Source organism: Microcaecilia unicolor, chromosome 6 (assembly GCF_901765095.1).
Source record: "Microcaecilia unicolor chromosome 6, aMicUni1.1, whole genome shotgun sequence".
Taxonomy (NCBI): Eukaryota; Metazoa; Chordata; class Amphibia; order Gymnophiona; family Siphonopidae; genus Microcaecilia; species Microcaecilia unicolor.
In genome coordinates, this window is record NC_044036.1 from 181833091 (window position 1) to 181848131 (window position 15041).

The following is a 15041-nucleotide window of genomic DNA, read 5'->3' on the forward strand; positions in this document are numbered from 1 at the left end:
AAAACCTGTTCCATATCATCAAGCTGATCAATCCATAGACTGGTGGGTTGTGTCCATCTACCAGCAGGTGGAGATAGAGAGCAAACTTTTGCCTCCCTATATGTGGTCATGTGCTGCCGGAAACTCCTCAGTATGTTCTCTATCTCAGCAGGTGGTGGTCACACACAGCAGCAGCTCTGGCTAGGCCTCCAAGCCTAATCCTTAGGTTTTGTTGAGGCCTGGGGTTGAGGGCTCTTTTGAGCAAGTGCAAACCTGGTGGTGCCAGGTCCCTCCTTTTCTCCCCCCTCCCGCTGGCTCCGTTTAAAAAAAAAAATATATTTTTAAACGTCTTTAAAGGCGTTTAATTCGACGTTTCTTTAAACGTTCATTGCAGCTACTCACTGGGACACCAGTTCGTTACAGCTCGGAGCGGCAAGCAGGTAATTTTACCTTTTTATAGCGGGCAGGGGGTTCCCCCGATTCTTCTCCTCGTGGCAATGGCGTCGGAGGGCGAGGGCGCAAAGGGTCGCTCCCCGGATCGCTGGAGCGCTTCTAGAGGGGATGCGGGGGTTTTACAACCTGATTCGCCCTTGATGGGTGATAGTTTAGTGACCGATGAATGTCCCGGTCGTTCCTCCGGCGTGGCGGTTTTTTCCCGCCATAAACGCCCATCCCCCGCTCCTCGCCTCCGCCATCTTGGCCGGCCACGCGGCTCGGACGGCTTCTTCGGGGCCGCCCTTGAGGTTGGAGACATTAATGCCATGAACGCCCTTAATTTGGGCGACGGCACAAAAGCGGCTAAAGTTAAGCACCGTTCTTCCCGCGCGGCTCCTTCACGGAGTTTCGCGCCGGACGCCATTTTGGATGCGCAGCATGTCTCTCCCCCGCTATTGCGAGCGCCGGTTGAGAGTGCGTCTAGGGCTGTTGCCCAGGCTGCGGAAGTGCACAATCTGGGGGGTTTCTCCCCCGAGTTTGTTTTGCTGCTGCATCAGGCTTTCCTCATGCAAAACGCTGCCCCTGCTCCCTCTTCTGATAAAGAGGTTGAGGTTCCCAGAGGTAAACGCCCTCGGGTTGATTTCCAGGCCTTGGAGGACTTTTGTCTCCTCCGATGTAGATGAGGGCAGCGTGTCTGAGGTCTCCCAACGATCCTTTGCGGATTCCTTGGAGGAGATAGATCCCCGCTCGGATGGAGCGGATGACCCCTCTGCAGCGCGGCTTTTTAGCCCAGAGGATTTGCCCAACCTGTTGTTACAGGCCATGGACACTTTGAAGATTTCCTCTCCGGAGGACGTCTCTCCCTCAGCCCCTGTTGGCTCTGCCATTATGCTGGGGACGAAGCGCCCGCCTAGAACCTTCCACGTGCATGATGCCATGCACACCTTAATTGCGGCTCAATGGGATGTCCCGGAAACGAGCCTTAAAGTGGCTAGGGCTATGTCCCGCCTCTATCCTTTGGCTGTGAGTGAACGTGAGGCCTATCTGTGGCCTACCGTGGATTCTTTAATCACTGCGGTGACTAAGAAAACGGCGTTGCCGGTGGAAGGTGGCACGGCCCTAAAGGACGCCCAAGACAGAAGATTGGAGGCGGCCTTAAGGTCGTCCTTTGAGGCAGCTGCTTTAAGTTTGCAGGCCTCAGTTTGCGGCTCCTATGTGGCCAGGGCGTGCCGGACTATGGTGCAGCGGGCTTCCCCCTCGGATCATTCCTTGAGGGCTGATTGGCCGGCCCTGGAATCGGGCTTAGCCTATTTGGCAGACTTGCTGTATGATGTCTGGAGAGCCTCAGCTAAGGCATGGCTCAGACAGTCTCTGCGCGGCGGTGGCTTTGGCTGAAACATTGGTCTGCTGACCACGCCTCTAAATCCCGCCTGGCTAGATTGCCTTTTAAAGGCAAGCTGCTCTTTGGGGTCGAGCTGGACAAAATCGTGACCGATCTCGGCACGTCTAAGGGCAAGAAATTACCAGAGGTCAGGGCTCGGGTTAGTACTCGTCCCGATACCTCCAGAGGACGGTTGCAGGAAGCCCATGGGTACCGCCCGGGCAAGTCGGGTTCCTCTGCCCCCTCTTCCTTCAAGAGGAATTTCTCCCCCAAGCAGCATTCCTTTCGCAGAGACCGCCGTCCCGGAGGTGCTCCCTCCGGTCCTCCCCCAGGGTCTCGTACCCAATGACGGGGCCTTGGTCCACGCCCCAGTGCAGATTGGAGGACGGCTGTCCTCGTTTCTGGGCGAGTGGACCACTATAACTTCAGACGCGTGGGTGCTGGAAGTCATCAGAGACGGCTACAAGCTAGAGTTCTGCCAACCCTTAAGAGACGGGTTTGTACTCCCTCCCTGCAAGTCTCCGGTCAAGCTGTGGTAGTGCAGCAGACCTTGGACAACCTGATCCGCCTGGGTGCGGTCGTTCCGGTGCCAAAAAATCAGATTGGCAAGGGACGTTACTCCATTTACTTTGTGGTTCCAAAGAAAGGAGGTTCTGTCCGGCCTATCCTCGACCTCAAAGGGGTCAATCGGGCCTGGAAAGTGAGGCACTTTCGCATGGAGACTCTCCGCTCTGTTATAGCGGCAGTGAAGGCAGGAGAGTTCTTGGCTTCCTTGGACATCAAGGAAGCGTACCTGCATATTCCCATCTGGCCTCCTCTCCAACGCTTTCTGCGTTTTACAGTCCTGAAACGACACTTCCAGTTCAGAGCCCTCCCTTTCGGGTTGGCTACTGCTCCGCGGACCTTTTCCAAAGTAATGGGGGTCATAGCGGCCTTCCTGCTAAAGGAAGGAGTACAAGTCCATCCTTATCTGGACGACTGGTTGATCCGAGCCCCCTCTTATGCAGAGTGCGGCAAAGCTATGGACCGGGTAGTTGCTCTTTTGAGCTCCCTGGGATGGATCATCAACTGGAAGAAGAGCCAGCTGCGCCCGACTCAGTCCCTGGTGTATCTGGGAGTTCGATTCGACACCCAAGTGGGCAGAGTGTTCCTGCCAGACAATCGGATTGTCAAGCTTCAGGCTCAGGTGGACTAGTTCCTAGTAGCCTCTCCTATTCGGGCTTGGGACTACGTGCAGCTGTTGGGCTCTATGACGGCCACGATGGAAGTAGTGCCCTGGGCCAGGGCTCATATGAGACCACTACAGCTATCTCTGCTGCTGCGCTGGACTCCGATGTCGGAGGATTATGCTGTGCGCCTTCCCGTGGACCCAGCAGTGCGCAAGGCGCTGAGCTGGTGGACGCAGACAGACAAGTTGTCTGCAGGATTGCCTCTGGTGACCCCGGAGTGGATTGTCGTCATGACAGACGCCTCTTTGATGGGCTGGGGAGCCCACTGCTTGGGAAGGACAGCGCAGGGGTTCTAGTCTCCTGCAGAGGCAAGTGGTCTATCAACCTCCTGGAACTCAGAGCCATTCGGTTGGTGTTATTGGAGTTCATCCCGGTACTGGTGTTGAAGCCTGTACGGGTCCTGTCGGACAATGCCACGGCTGTGGCCTATATCAACCGCCAGGGAGGTACCAAGAGCGCCCCTCTAGCCAAGGAGGCTATGAGTCTTTGCCAGTGGGCGGAAGCGAACCTGGAGCAGTTTTCAGCGGCCCACATTGCCGGAGTCATGAATGTCAAGGCGGACTTTCTCAGTCGCCATACCTTGGAGCCCGGAGAGTGGCAACTATCTGCTCAGGCGTTCTTGGACATCACGAAGCGCTGGGGCCAGCCGAGCCTAGATCTGATGGCGTCATCGGCCAATGGCCAAGTGCCGCGCTTTTTCAGCAGAGGACGGGACCCTCGATCCCTGGGAGTAGATGCTCTTCTCCAACAGTGGCCGACACAAGAGCTCCTCTATGTGTTCCCGCCCTGGCCCATGTTGGGCAGGGTGCTAGACCGGGTGGCAAAGCATCCCGGCAGGGTAATCCTGGTGGGTCCGGATTGGCCCAGACGTCCCTGGTATGCGGACTTGATCAGGCTCTCAGTCGACGATCCTCTGCGGCTGTCAGTGGAGCAGGGCCTGTTACATCAGGGTCCCGTGGTGATGGAGGATCCCTCTCCCTTTGGTCTTACGGCCTGGCTATTGAGCGGCAGCGTCTGAGGAAGAAGGGCTTCTCAGACAAGGTCATCGCCACTATGCTGAGAGCGAGGAAGCGCTCTACTTCTACTGCTTACGCCAGGGTTTGGCGTATCTTTGCAGCATGGTGTGAAGCAGGCTCACTTTCTCCCTTCACTGCTCCAATTTCTTCAGTGTTGGCGTTCCTGCAAGAAGGTCTGGAGAAAGGCCTGTCGCTCAGTTCCCTTAAAGTCCAGGTAGCGGCTCTGGCTTGCTTCAGGGGCCGCCTGAAGGGTGTTTCCCTGGCTTCGCAGCCAGATGTGGTGCGCTTTCTCAAGGGAGTTAATCACCTGCGCCCTCCTCTGCACTCAGTGGTGCCTGCGTGGAATCTCAACCTGGTGCTAAGAGCATTGCAGAAGCCGCCTTTGGAACCCTTATCGAGGGCATCTCTGAAAGACCTGACGTTGAAAGCAGTCTTTTTGGTGGCTATCACTTCAGCCAGAAGAGTTTCCGAGCTCCAGGCGCTCTCATGTCGAGAGCCTTTTCTGCAGTTCACTGAGGCAGGAGTGACTATTCGCACAGTGCCTTCCTTCCTGCCCAAGATTGTTTCTCGCTTCCATGTGAATCAGCAGCTCTGTCTCCCTTCCTTTCGTAGGGAGGACTACCCAGAGGAGTACTCCGCTCTTGAATATCTGGATGTGAGACGAGTCATCTTCAGATACTTGGAAGTGACCAATGATTTCCGGAAATCGGATCATCTGTTTGTCCTGTTTGCAGGTCCTCGTAAGGGTCTGCAGGCTGCTAAGCCTACAGTGGCAAGATGGGTCAAGGAAGCCATTGCAGCGGCTTATGTGGCCGCGGGGAAGGTGCCGCCTATCCAGCTGAAGGCCCACTCCACGAGAGCTCAGGCGGCCTCGATGGCAGAGGCCGGATCCGTCTCCTTGGAAGAGATATGCAAGGCGGCAGCGTGGGCTTCGGCTCATACATTCTCCAAGCATTACCGTTTGACTGTGGCTGCACGGGCGGAGGCCCGGTTTGGAGCTTCAGTGTTGAGGTCAGGGATTTCTATGTCCCGCCCTGGGTGAGTACTGCTTCGGTACATCCCACCAGTCTATGGATTGATCAGCTTGATGATATGGAAGGTAAAATTATGTATAATCATACCTGATAATTTTCTTTCCATTAATCATAGCTGATCAATCCATAGCCCCTCCCAGATATCTGTACTGTTTATATTCTGGTTGAATTTTAGGTTCAAGTTTAGCCTTCAGTTACTTCAGGAGGACTTCGTGTTCAAGTTCTTCTTTCACTTGGATTCTTCAAGAGTTGAGACGAGTTTGTGTTACAGTGAGCTGCTGCATTCCTCTCCCCTCCGTTTTACGGGGCTGGATTGAGACATAAATTCTGCCGGCACTCCCTCCCGCTTCGTGCGGCTGTAGGGCAGCTTTGTACCCCTCCCGCTTCGGCGGTGTTAGGGTCAGTCAGCTCCTCCCGCGGTTGCGGTTGCAGGATAAGCCAGATCCCCCCGCATCGGCGGGTGTGGTGTCCCTCCCCCGCTCCGCGGGGATGAGCTGGACGGATTCCCCTCCCCCACTTGTGTGGGGATGAGCTGGGTTAATTCCCCTCCCCCGTTTCGGCGGTGGTGAGCTGGGCAGAGTGTCCCTTCGTGGGTGTAATTCTCTAAGTGCTGAGTCCTGCGGATGGAGCTTTGATATCGACATACTGAGGAGTTTCCGGCAGCACATGACCACATATAGGGAGGCAAAAGTTTGCTCTCTATCTCCACCTGCTGGTAGATGGACACAACCCACCAGTCTATGGATTGATCAGCTATGATTAATGGAAAGAAAATTATCAGGTATGATTATACATAATTTTACCATCTCTGCAACACAACAAAAGCAAAGTATGTAATGGACATAACAGAACTCCTAGGGCTGATCCCTAGGAGCTCTACCAGCCAAGGGACTCCACCTCAAGGGTGAGGATCTATAGACTGCTCCACACGAACTTTTACTACAAAAAGCAGCACTTTGTATTTGTTCACACTGGAGTGTGCGAACGCATCTCCGGCACTATGTAAGCCACATTGAGCCTGCAAATAGGTGGAAAAATGTGGGATACAAATGTAACAAATAAATAAATTAAGGGTCCCTACTCAATTTATGGTCGAGTTAGCAATGTTAGCACTAACAATTTTTTTCTTAAATTTCAGAATAAGTAGTTAAAGGGTACAGCAATGGATGCCATTCTCTGTTGCTAATTTGTATGTTGCCAAATTTGAAAAACTGTTTTTGACAGACCATGCCTTTAAAGAGTAGGAACTATTGTGGAAATATTATATTGATAATATCTTGATGATTTGGCAAGGCACAGAGGAAGACCTAAAAAGTTCCATACATGGCTTTAATACTTTGGATGAAAATCTACATTTTAAGATGGAATTTGATAGGAAGTACCTTTTTTGGACATATGTATATCCTGTGATGAAGATAAATTTTTGATAGATGTGTTCAGGAAGCTGATGGATGTTAACAAACATTAAGTTGCCATAGAAAATCAATCAAAGACAACCTACCGTACAGCCAATTTTTAAGGATCAAGAGACTTTGCTCAGACTCATCTACTTTTAAGAAAAGATCGGTTGAACTGTGTGATCGTTTCCAGGCAAAAGGGTATCCGGCACATTGCATCAACAGATGTTACAAAAAAAGCTAAAAATATGGATAGACACGAGTTATTCAACAAGGCACCACGAGAAAGAGAAACATAGTTTGTACATTGACCTTTACTCACTTATCCAATGACATAGGGGCCAATGCTCAAAAGTCAAGTGTTTAGATCTGCAATTGAACTTACTGATTTTGAAATAGCGAGCAATGTTCAAAGGAAATCGCATACAAATGAACTGAATGCAATTTCAGCAAGCAGCTCAGTAGGGAAAGCACTTAGTTAACAGGGTAAATACCCTGTGTTGAAAACTTTCCTTCACTTAGTATGTGCACAGGTACATTTGTACCAGTGAACTTCCCCATTGCAGTCCAGATTTTCAAAGGGAAGCTTCATTTCTATGGGACTACCCTCACCAGATACACAGAAACATCCACAAGTACATGATATGCACTCTCTAGCTTTCTCCTCTAGTGCTGTCCTGCTGCTCTTATGTTCATTCAAGCACTGCCCCCATCTCCCAACAGGTCTGCCCACTATCATAAAATTCTGGCTTTTGCTGCCTGTTCTTTTCTTCAGCAGACAACAGACCCTTCACACTTTCCCCTCCTTTGCAACAATATCCCCTTATCCCCTCTTCCTTCCCAAGAACACTCACTGACTGATTGATTCTCTTCAAAGACCCTAGTGTGCAGAGTTCAGCCCCTCCCTTCCTGTGACTTTTAGAGCCTTCCTGTTGGCTGTGTTCTACCACATCCTCTGCACTGGAAAGGGGGAGCATTGGAGAGCTGTCATGGACTAAACTCTGAAAAATATCTACACACTTAGCCATCCTTCTGGCTTTAAGTCAGGTAATGTATGCATTTTTAGAATCCTGAAAAAAATCCAGACAGCTGGCAATCCTAGCCTCCAGGATCCTACAGCCCCCCCCAAACAATGTAAGGCACGTGCCTAGTTTGCCTATGCCTTAATCCCTCAGCTGAGCTGCTGCTCTCATAGTCTCATTGCCTTGTCTCAGTTTCTTCAACAGGGTGGTTTCTCATGGCTCCCTGCACTTCCAAGGTGTTTGAGGGGTTGTTTAAAGTTCTTCCTTCCTCCTTGCTTGGACTCAGGGGCATAGCCAGACCTTTCAGTGGGAGGGGGCCAGAGCCTGAGCTGGGGGGGGGCCACATTTTAGTCTGCCACCCTGCTGCAGCCCGCCACTCCCCCCGCCGCCTCACCACTCCCCCCCCTCGCCCAGCCGCATCCCACAGCAGCAAATACCCAACCCCTCCAGCCGAAGCCTTCTCCAGCACCCGTCTCCAGTGCCGCTGCATTCCCTGCCCTGCTCTCTCTTCCTCCTGACGTCCTGCACACTTAAAGGAGCGTTCAGGATGTCAGGAGGGAGAGAGAGCAGAGCAGGGAACGCGGCGGTGCCGGAGACTGGCGCTGGACAAGGCTTCAGCTGGCAGGGGTTGGGGACTCCCACCAGCAAAACCAGGGGCCCAGACAAAATTTGGGGGACCCAGGCCCTCGTGGCCCCATCTAGCTACGCCACTGCTTGGGCTATACTGGCCCTGCTCAGCAGTCAGTAGGGAAATGGAGCAGGGCCAAGGTAAAGGGATAAAAGGTCATGGACTTGATATACTGCCTTTCTGTGGTACAACCAGAGCAGTTTACATATTCTGTGCAGGTACTTTCTCTGTCCCTACTAGGCTCACAATCTGTTTTTTTCTACCTGAGGGGACAGAGGAGTTTTGGGACTGGGGTTGCTTGAGGAGCTGGGCAGTTTTCAGGCTTCACTCAATGGTACCCTGGGTATTGTCTTCAGGAAAACCTAGATGGTACTCCATGCTATTATGGGCAGAGAGGCCTCTTCGGCTTCATTGTTCCCATAATCAATCATTACAGGGGGATGCTCAATATAAGACTGAGTTCACCTTGCAAAGTAATGTCTCTCGTGCCAGATTTTTCCCTCCTGGGACCTTATAGGTTTGATACATCTTATTCATCTGGACTGGTTTATCAATGTGATAAGGAAGGTGAAATTTGTTCTTATCTGCTAATTTCCTTTCCTTGCATCCTGCTAGCCCAGTACAGGACTCCCCCAGGAAAACTGTAGCTGGTTCTTTCTGCTCGGGATCATCTGGAGACTGGACAAGTCTCTCAGGCTTTCCTATACATGGTTCCCAGGAGGACATTTCTCTGTCCTAATGAGTTGGACTTCTATCATGCTGCTCTATCTTGTTTCATTTAATGGTACGCTACATTGTTGTCCTATAAAGTTGCTCTACAATATTGTTCTATGCTAATGCTCTGCATTTTGGCACGCTCCAGTAGCATTATGTGCTATAAGATTGATTTACAATACTATTCAAGTTTTGCAGATCTGTTTTGTCAATCACGTATGGCAAGTTCCAGGGTTGCAACACTCCAGTTCTCAGTATTCTCTGCCTCCATCTCCTGCTTGAGGGACATAATCCACTTCTGAAAACAGAACGGAAGCCAAAGAAAAAAAACAATAAAAGTGGAACAAAAAGATATGAAGGTACCCAAAGAGAAAAGAAACCCCCAAATCACTATGTTTTCTGTGGACTGGTCTAGCAGACTCAAAAAAAGGAAATTAGCAGGTAAGAACAAATTTCATCATAGTACTAGGGGATCAAGGAAACTTATTAGATTGGCTTCAATCTTCATAACAATGCTGAAGGAGTGTTCTTGCCGAGGTGTGACTGTTGGTGTACATGTGTGTTAGGAATTTTAGTGTTAGTGGATGGGTGTGAATCATTTTTGCATTACATTACCATGGGCTAAATATTCAGCCAGTGGTGGTCAGCAGGGGTTTTTTTGGCTTCCACCAGCATTATGCCTGGATATTCAATACCTGGGCATCGGCATTGAATATCCAGTTACATGCAGCAGGCTGTCGTTTATTCAGTTAAATGTGTCATTCAGAACGTAAACACCTAAGTGAAACCGGACAAAGATAGGAACAAAGTTTTATGCAGTCCGATTTATCCGGTTAACTTAAGTGGTTAAGTGCTGAATATTGGACCGCTCACAGAATCACTGGTTAGGGCTTTAGCCATTAGTGCTGACATTCATCAGCACTATCCGATTAAGTGCCACTGAGTATCAGCAGATAACCCCACACAACCAGGTTAACAAGCTCCTGCCTTGTTAAATCCCTTTGAATATTGACTCCTTTGTTTTTCCAAGTTTGGTGGTATATAAGATTGTAAACACGAATAAATAAAATAGCTGCAAGAGATCTCCTTAGCACTGTTCTGGTACTGACCACTGTTCCCTCTAAGCTGAGTGGGTGTCCTCCAACCGCATTGCTACCAGCAGGGGCAGGTGCTTCAATATTGTGTTTTCAATCTCTAGGGCAGTGATGGCGAACCTTTCAGAGACCGAGTGCCCAAACAGCAACCCAAAATCGAATTATTTATCGCAAAGTGCCGGTACTCATTATGGGCGGGGTCACCACATATGACTCCACCCCTATGATAGCCACACCCCTTACACCAGCCATGGCGCATATAAACAGACATCATTGAAAATATTATACTAGTATAGGAGAAAAAAATAACATGATTTTCTTCCATTATAAATCATTTCTGTAAGCTGTTACAGCTCCAGTATACCCAGTGCAAAATAAGACAGCAGATGTAAATTCTCAAATTCGACATATTCCAAACACTAAAATGAAAATAAAATGATTTTTCCTACCTTTGTTGTCTGGTGATTTTGTTTTTCTATCCATATTGGTCCTAGTCGCTGATTCTGCTGCTCTCTATCTGTTCTCTTAACTCCGTTTCCAGGGCTTCCTTTCCATTTATTTCTTTACTTTCCTCCTTTCTTCTTCATGTCTTGCCCTCCTTCCATGTCCAGCAACCATCCTGTCCCCTTCAGCCACAAATGTCCAGCAACCCTCCTCTCCCCTCCAGTCACAAATGTCCAGCCACCCTCCTCTCCCTCCTGCCCTCCCTCCCAGCACCCGGCAGCACCCAGCACCAGGCTTCCCTCCCACCCAGCACCCACCATTAGGCCTCCCTCCCTCCCAGCACCCAACATCAGGCCTCCCTCCCAGCACTCAACATCAGGCCTCCCTCGCACCCAGCAGCAGGCCTCCCTCCCTCCCTCCCAGCACCCAGCAGCAGGCCTCCCTCCCACCCAGCAGCACACAGACAGCACCCTACAGGCGTTCACCCTACCAAGCCCATATCATTGCTTTATGGACCACCTGGAAGTCCTAGGATATCTCCCGTCTAAGGAACAGTGCAGCCCAGGCCTGCTTAACTCCTGAAATGTCCAGTGATCTGGTTAAAGCCAAGCTTTAAGAGCAAGCCATATGATCTGACTGAAGGTATTCTGAAACCTACTGTGTGGTGCAGTGGGGCCAGCCATATACAGGGCTTGATTTGTAAAAAGTTCATTCGTAAACATACACTGGGGCTGCCCTGACAACTAATTGTGTTTGTATGATTTTTTTTTCTAGGATTGGGGAAGTCTAAGCAAGCGACACCCCCGGTCCCTCTTGGACAGCTGGCTCCAGCGAGCTTCCTGCAGCGTGTCTTCACGGCCCTGGCATTGAGCCCTTCTGTGGTGATCAGTCCTTCTCTCAGTGGCTCATACACACTTCCATTCCTCCTCGAGCACACAGACCTGGTGAAAGCATATGTGCCTGTGGCACCCATCTGCACTGAAAAATTCACTGCAGCCCAGTATGCCAACATAAAAGTATGGAGCGTAAATGATGTCCTCTTTCAATACTGGGGTGGGAGGGGGTGGGGGAAGAATTATTTTATGCTGTATCTAAGGGGGTCTTTTACTAAGGCGTGCTCACGTTTTTAATGCGTCCTAAAATAGGGCGCGCACTAAACGTTACAGACGCCCATAGGAATGCATTAGCGTCTCTAACGTTTACCGCTTGCTAAAATCGTGAGCGCACCATAGTAAAAGGGGGGGGTCTCAGGGCAGTGATCTTTAGGAAGACCTTAAAAACCTTGCTGTTTTTTTTCACCCATGCTTACTTAAGTTGATTCATTTGTAGCATAGTAAAAGGCAGCAGATAAAGACCAGCATGGCCCACCTGTAGCTCTGTGCAAGTTACACCCTTCTATACTTCTTTGTTTGTTTGTTTTCTTTTATTGGTGCAAGTCATTTATGCTCTACTTTCAGGCTTATTTTCGAAAGAGAAGGGCGCCCATCTTTCGACACAAATCGGGAGATGGGCGTCCTTCTCTCAGGGTCGCTCAAATCGGCATAATCAAAAGCCGATTTTGAGCGTTCCCAACTGCTTCCCGTCGCGTGGACGACCAAAGTTCCTGGGAGGGTGTCGGAGGCGTAGCGAAGGGGGGACTGAGGCGTGCCTAACAGATGGGCATCCTCGAGCGATAATGGAAAAAAGAAGAGCGTCCCTGACGAGCACTTGGCCGATTTTACCTGGTCCATTTATTCTTACGACCAAGCCTCAAAAAGGTGCCCGAACTGACCAGATGAAAGATTAAAATTATCAGATAAGGTCATTAAGTAAGAACAGCTATCAAAAGCCTCCATTATCTTGCACGTGAGGCAGTCTTCCACATTAGAGCACTGAAACGTGTCTAATCCAGCCTTATGTGTTAGGAACGTTGTAGGAACATTGTAGAAGCATCCTTTGCATGTATTGTTTCAGAAGTAATACCCTTGGACCTATGGAATTGTCTAACACACTGCGATAATTGACAAGGAATGGGAGTTACTGTGAGTTACTCTTATATAGAGCAATGTTTCCAGGCCACAGAAGTATACATCATATATTTCCAGAGATCCTGAAAGAGGGAGTCAGTTCACTTGTGTATGAGTGTACATTACAGACAATGTCGTTCCATGTGCAAAAACATTGGCCACCGTTCTGCATACACAGATTCTGTTATCTAGTATTTCACATACCAGGGGAGGATAAAGTACTGAGCTTATGTGGTTTTAGCAGTCACCAGCAGAAGCTTGCTGTCACCAAAATGTTTTGTTTTGTTTTTTTAAACAGTGCCAATTACACCTTATATTTGTTAGCAGTCAGTCACTATCCCCCCTCCCAACCAGAAATGCAACCAGATCAACATGAACATACTTAAATCTCCACTACCCAAGCTGTAAAGGACTCAAATATAAATCAACTTATGCATCCAGCTTCTCCTACATAAGTACATAATTGTGGAATGCATTACCAAAAACTGTGAAAACAACGTACGACCATCTCAACTTCCGGAAATCACTAAAGACCCACCTGTTTGAAAAGGCATACCCTACCGACCCAAACTAAGTACCTAAACCCTGCAACACAACATAATCTAAGCTCGTTATGAACACTACATATCACTTCTTCTCTACTATTCCTATGTCTCTGTAACTATGAACCTCATTAGACTACAACATCACTATGTATTTGTTTCTCTACCCGAGTTGGTGAACGCCTTCACGGTACTATGTAAGCCACATTGAGCCTGCAAATAGGTGGGAAAATGTGGGATACAAATGTAACAAATAAATAAATAAATCTCAGCTCTGGACCTTGTTTATATTTGGCATCTTGCTCTAGAAATGAAGAGGCAGTAATTCCCATTGTCACTGACCTGGCAAGTTCACACTTGCTTATCGGGACCATCAGGCTGGCATAAAACATTGAGGAAGTCTTAGTAGCCTAGTGGTTAGTGCAGTGGACTTTGATCCTGGGAAACTGAGTTCGATTCCCACTGCAGCTCCTTGTGACTCTGGGCAAGTCACTTAACCCTCCATTGCCCAAGGTATAAAATAAGAAGATGTGTATATACTATGTAAACCACTTCGAATGTAGGTTGCAAAAACCACAGAAAGGTGGCATGTCAAGTCCCAGTTCCCTTTCCCTATTTGAGATTCTACATGGAATGTTGCTACTATTGGAGATTCTAGATGGAATGTTGCTATTCCAGTAGCAACATTCCATGTAGAAGCCTGCCCTTGCCGATCAGCAACGCGGCTGTGTAAGCTTGTTTCTGAATGTAGTTGCAAAAAAAAACCCCAAACCTCAGAAAGGCGGTATATCAAGTCCCATTTCCCTTTCCCTTTTACAAAGGCTTGCTAGCAGTTTTAAAGCGTGCTAATGATTAGCGTACACTAAACGCTTGAGATACCCATAGAAATATATGGGCGTCTCTAACGTTTAGCGCGTGCTAAAAACACTTGCGTGCCTTTGTAAAAGAAGCCTCAAGTGTATTTAAATTACCACCTTCAGTTCTTTGCTGGGTTGTCTTGAGCCCAATGTTTGTTTATATTTATCTCTTTAACTGTGTTCCTGGTGTATGGGTATTGATGTCTCTAAAGGAATCCCTCAATGGTCTGAAATCCTTTCAAACAAACATTTTTCATTTACACATTAGCCATGTTAATATTTTGCCATCGTGGGGGTTAAAACAATGCATTTTACAACCTTTGCTGGAGTAAACTACTTCTTAAACCATGGTGAGACTTTAGTTTATTGATTATTGAGACAGTTCATCTTTTATGGGAGATGAGAAGGGATTATTGAGACAGTTCACCTTTTATGGGAGATGAGAAGGAAACAGGAACTTGCCAGTGCAAAGCTAACTTTGAATGCATTGGTGGGAAGAGTCTAATTTCTCTGTATGCAATTCTTTTCCACCCTAGACACCAACGCTGATTGTGTATGGAGACCAGGATGAGCAACTTGGCGAGATATCTCTGAAAAACTTAAAGAATCTGGCCAATCACAAGGTGATGGTGATGAAAGGGGCAGGGCATGCCTGTTACCTTGACAACCCAGACGAATGGCATCATGGGCTGCTGGAATTCTTGAAGACCTTGGCTTAACCTATGGGGCAGTCACTTATGTCCTTCTTTCTGGTCTCTTTGCCATTGAATAGCAAAGATCATTTTTATTGATTCTGTTCTACTTGCTTTTTACTGTGCAGTAATCATTAGTAGTTAATGTGAATCCAACATACTGAAAATTGAACCATGAAATTAAAAGTCCTTGATCACCCAATGTAAAAAAACTTTGGAGTTTATGATTAAATATTCTTGCTTATGACTATAAGAGAATGACAACATTCACTAAATCCAAGTATATTGTGGAGGTGCAGTATGCGGATTACCTGTAAACGAATGTGCCAATGCACCTGTCTCGACCTGCCGCGCCCCTTGCTGTATCAGTACAGAGTTCTTCTGTGGATGCCAGTCTTGCAGCACTGCCCCCTAATCCAGTATCAAGACATCCGCAGAACTCCTTCCAAAGACCTCCGTACTGGCTTGCTGCACTTCTTTCTGTTCCAGCACAGAAACTCTCATAGCTCTGCCATGCCATGCACTTTATTTATGATTAGGGCTCTTTAAAGGCTCTGATGCAAAACAAATA

General features: G+C 48.6%; 1 protein-coding gene across 1 annotated transcript in view; it reads left to right on the plus strand.

The window, feature by feature from the left end:
• ABHD14B (abhydrolase domain containing 14B) overlaps positions 1 to 14717 on the plus strand; it is a 34026-nt gene extending 19309 nt beyond the window's left edge. Inside the window, exons 3-4 of the mRNA XM_030206491.1 lie at positions 11148 to 11389; positions 14315 to 14717. Coding sequence (XP_030062351.1) covers positions 11148 to 11389; positions 14315 to 14497 — 425 coding nt within the window. The 3' untranslated portion in view covers positions 14498 to 14717. The remainder of the gene's footprint in view (positions 1 to 11147; positions 11390 to 14314) is intronic.
• The last annotated feature ends 324 nt before the right edge of the window (positions 14718 to 15041 follow it).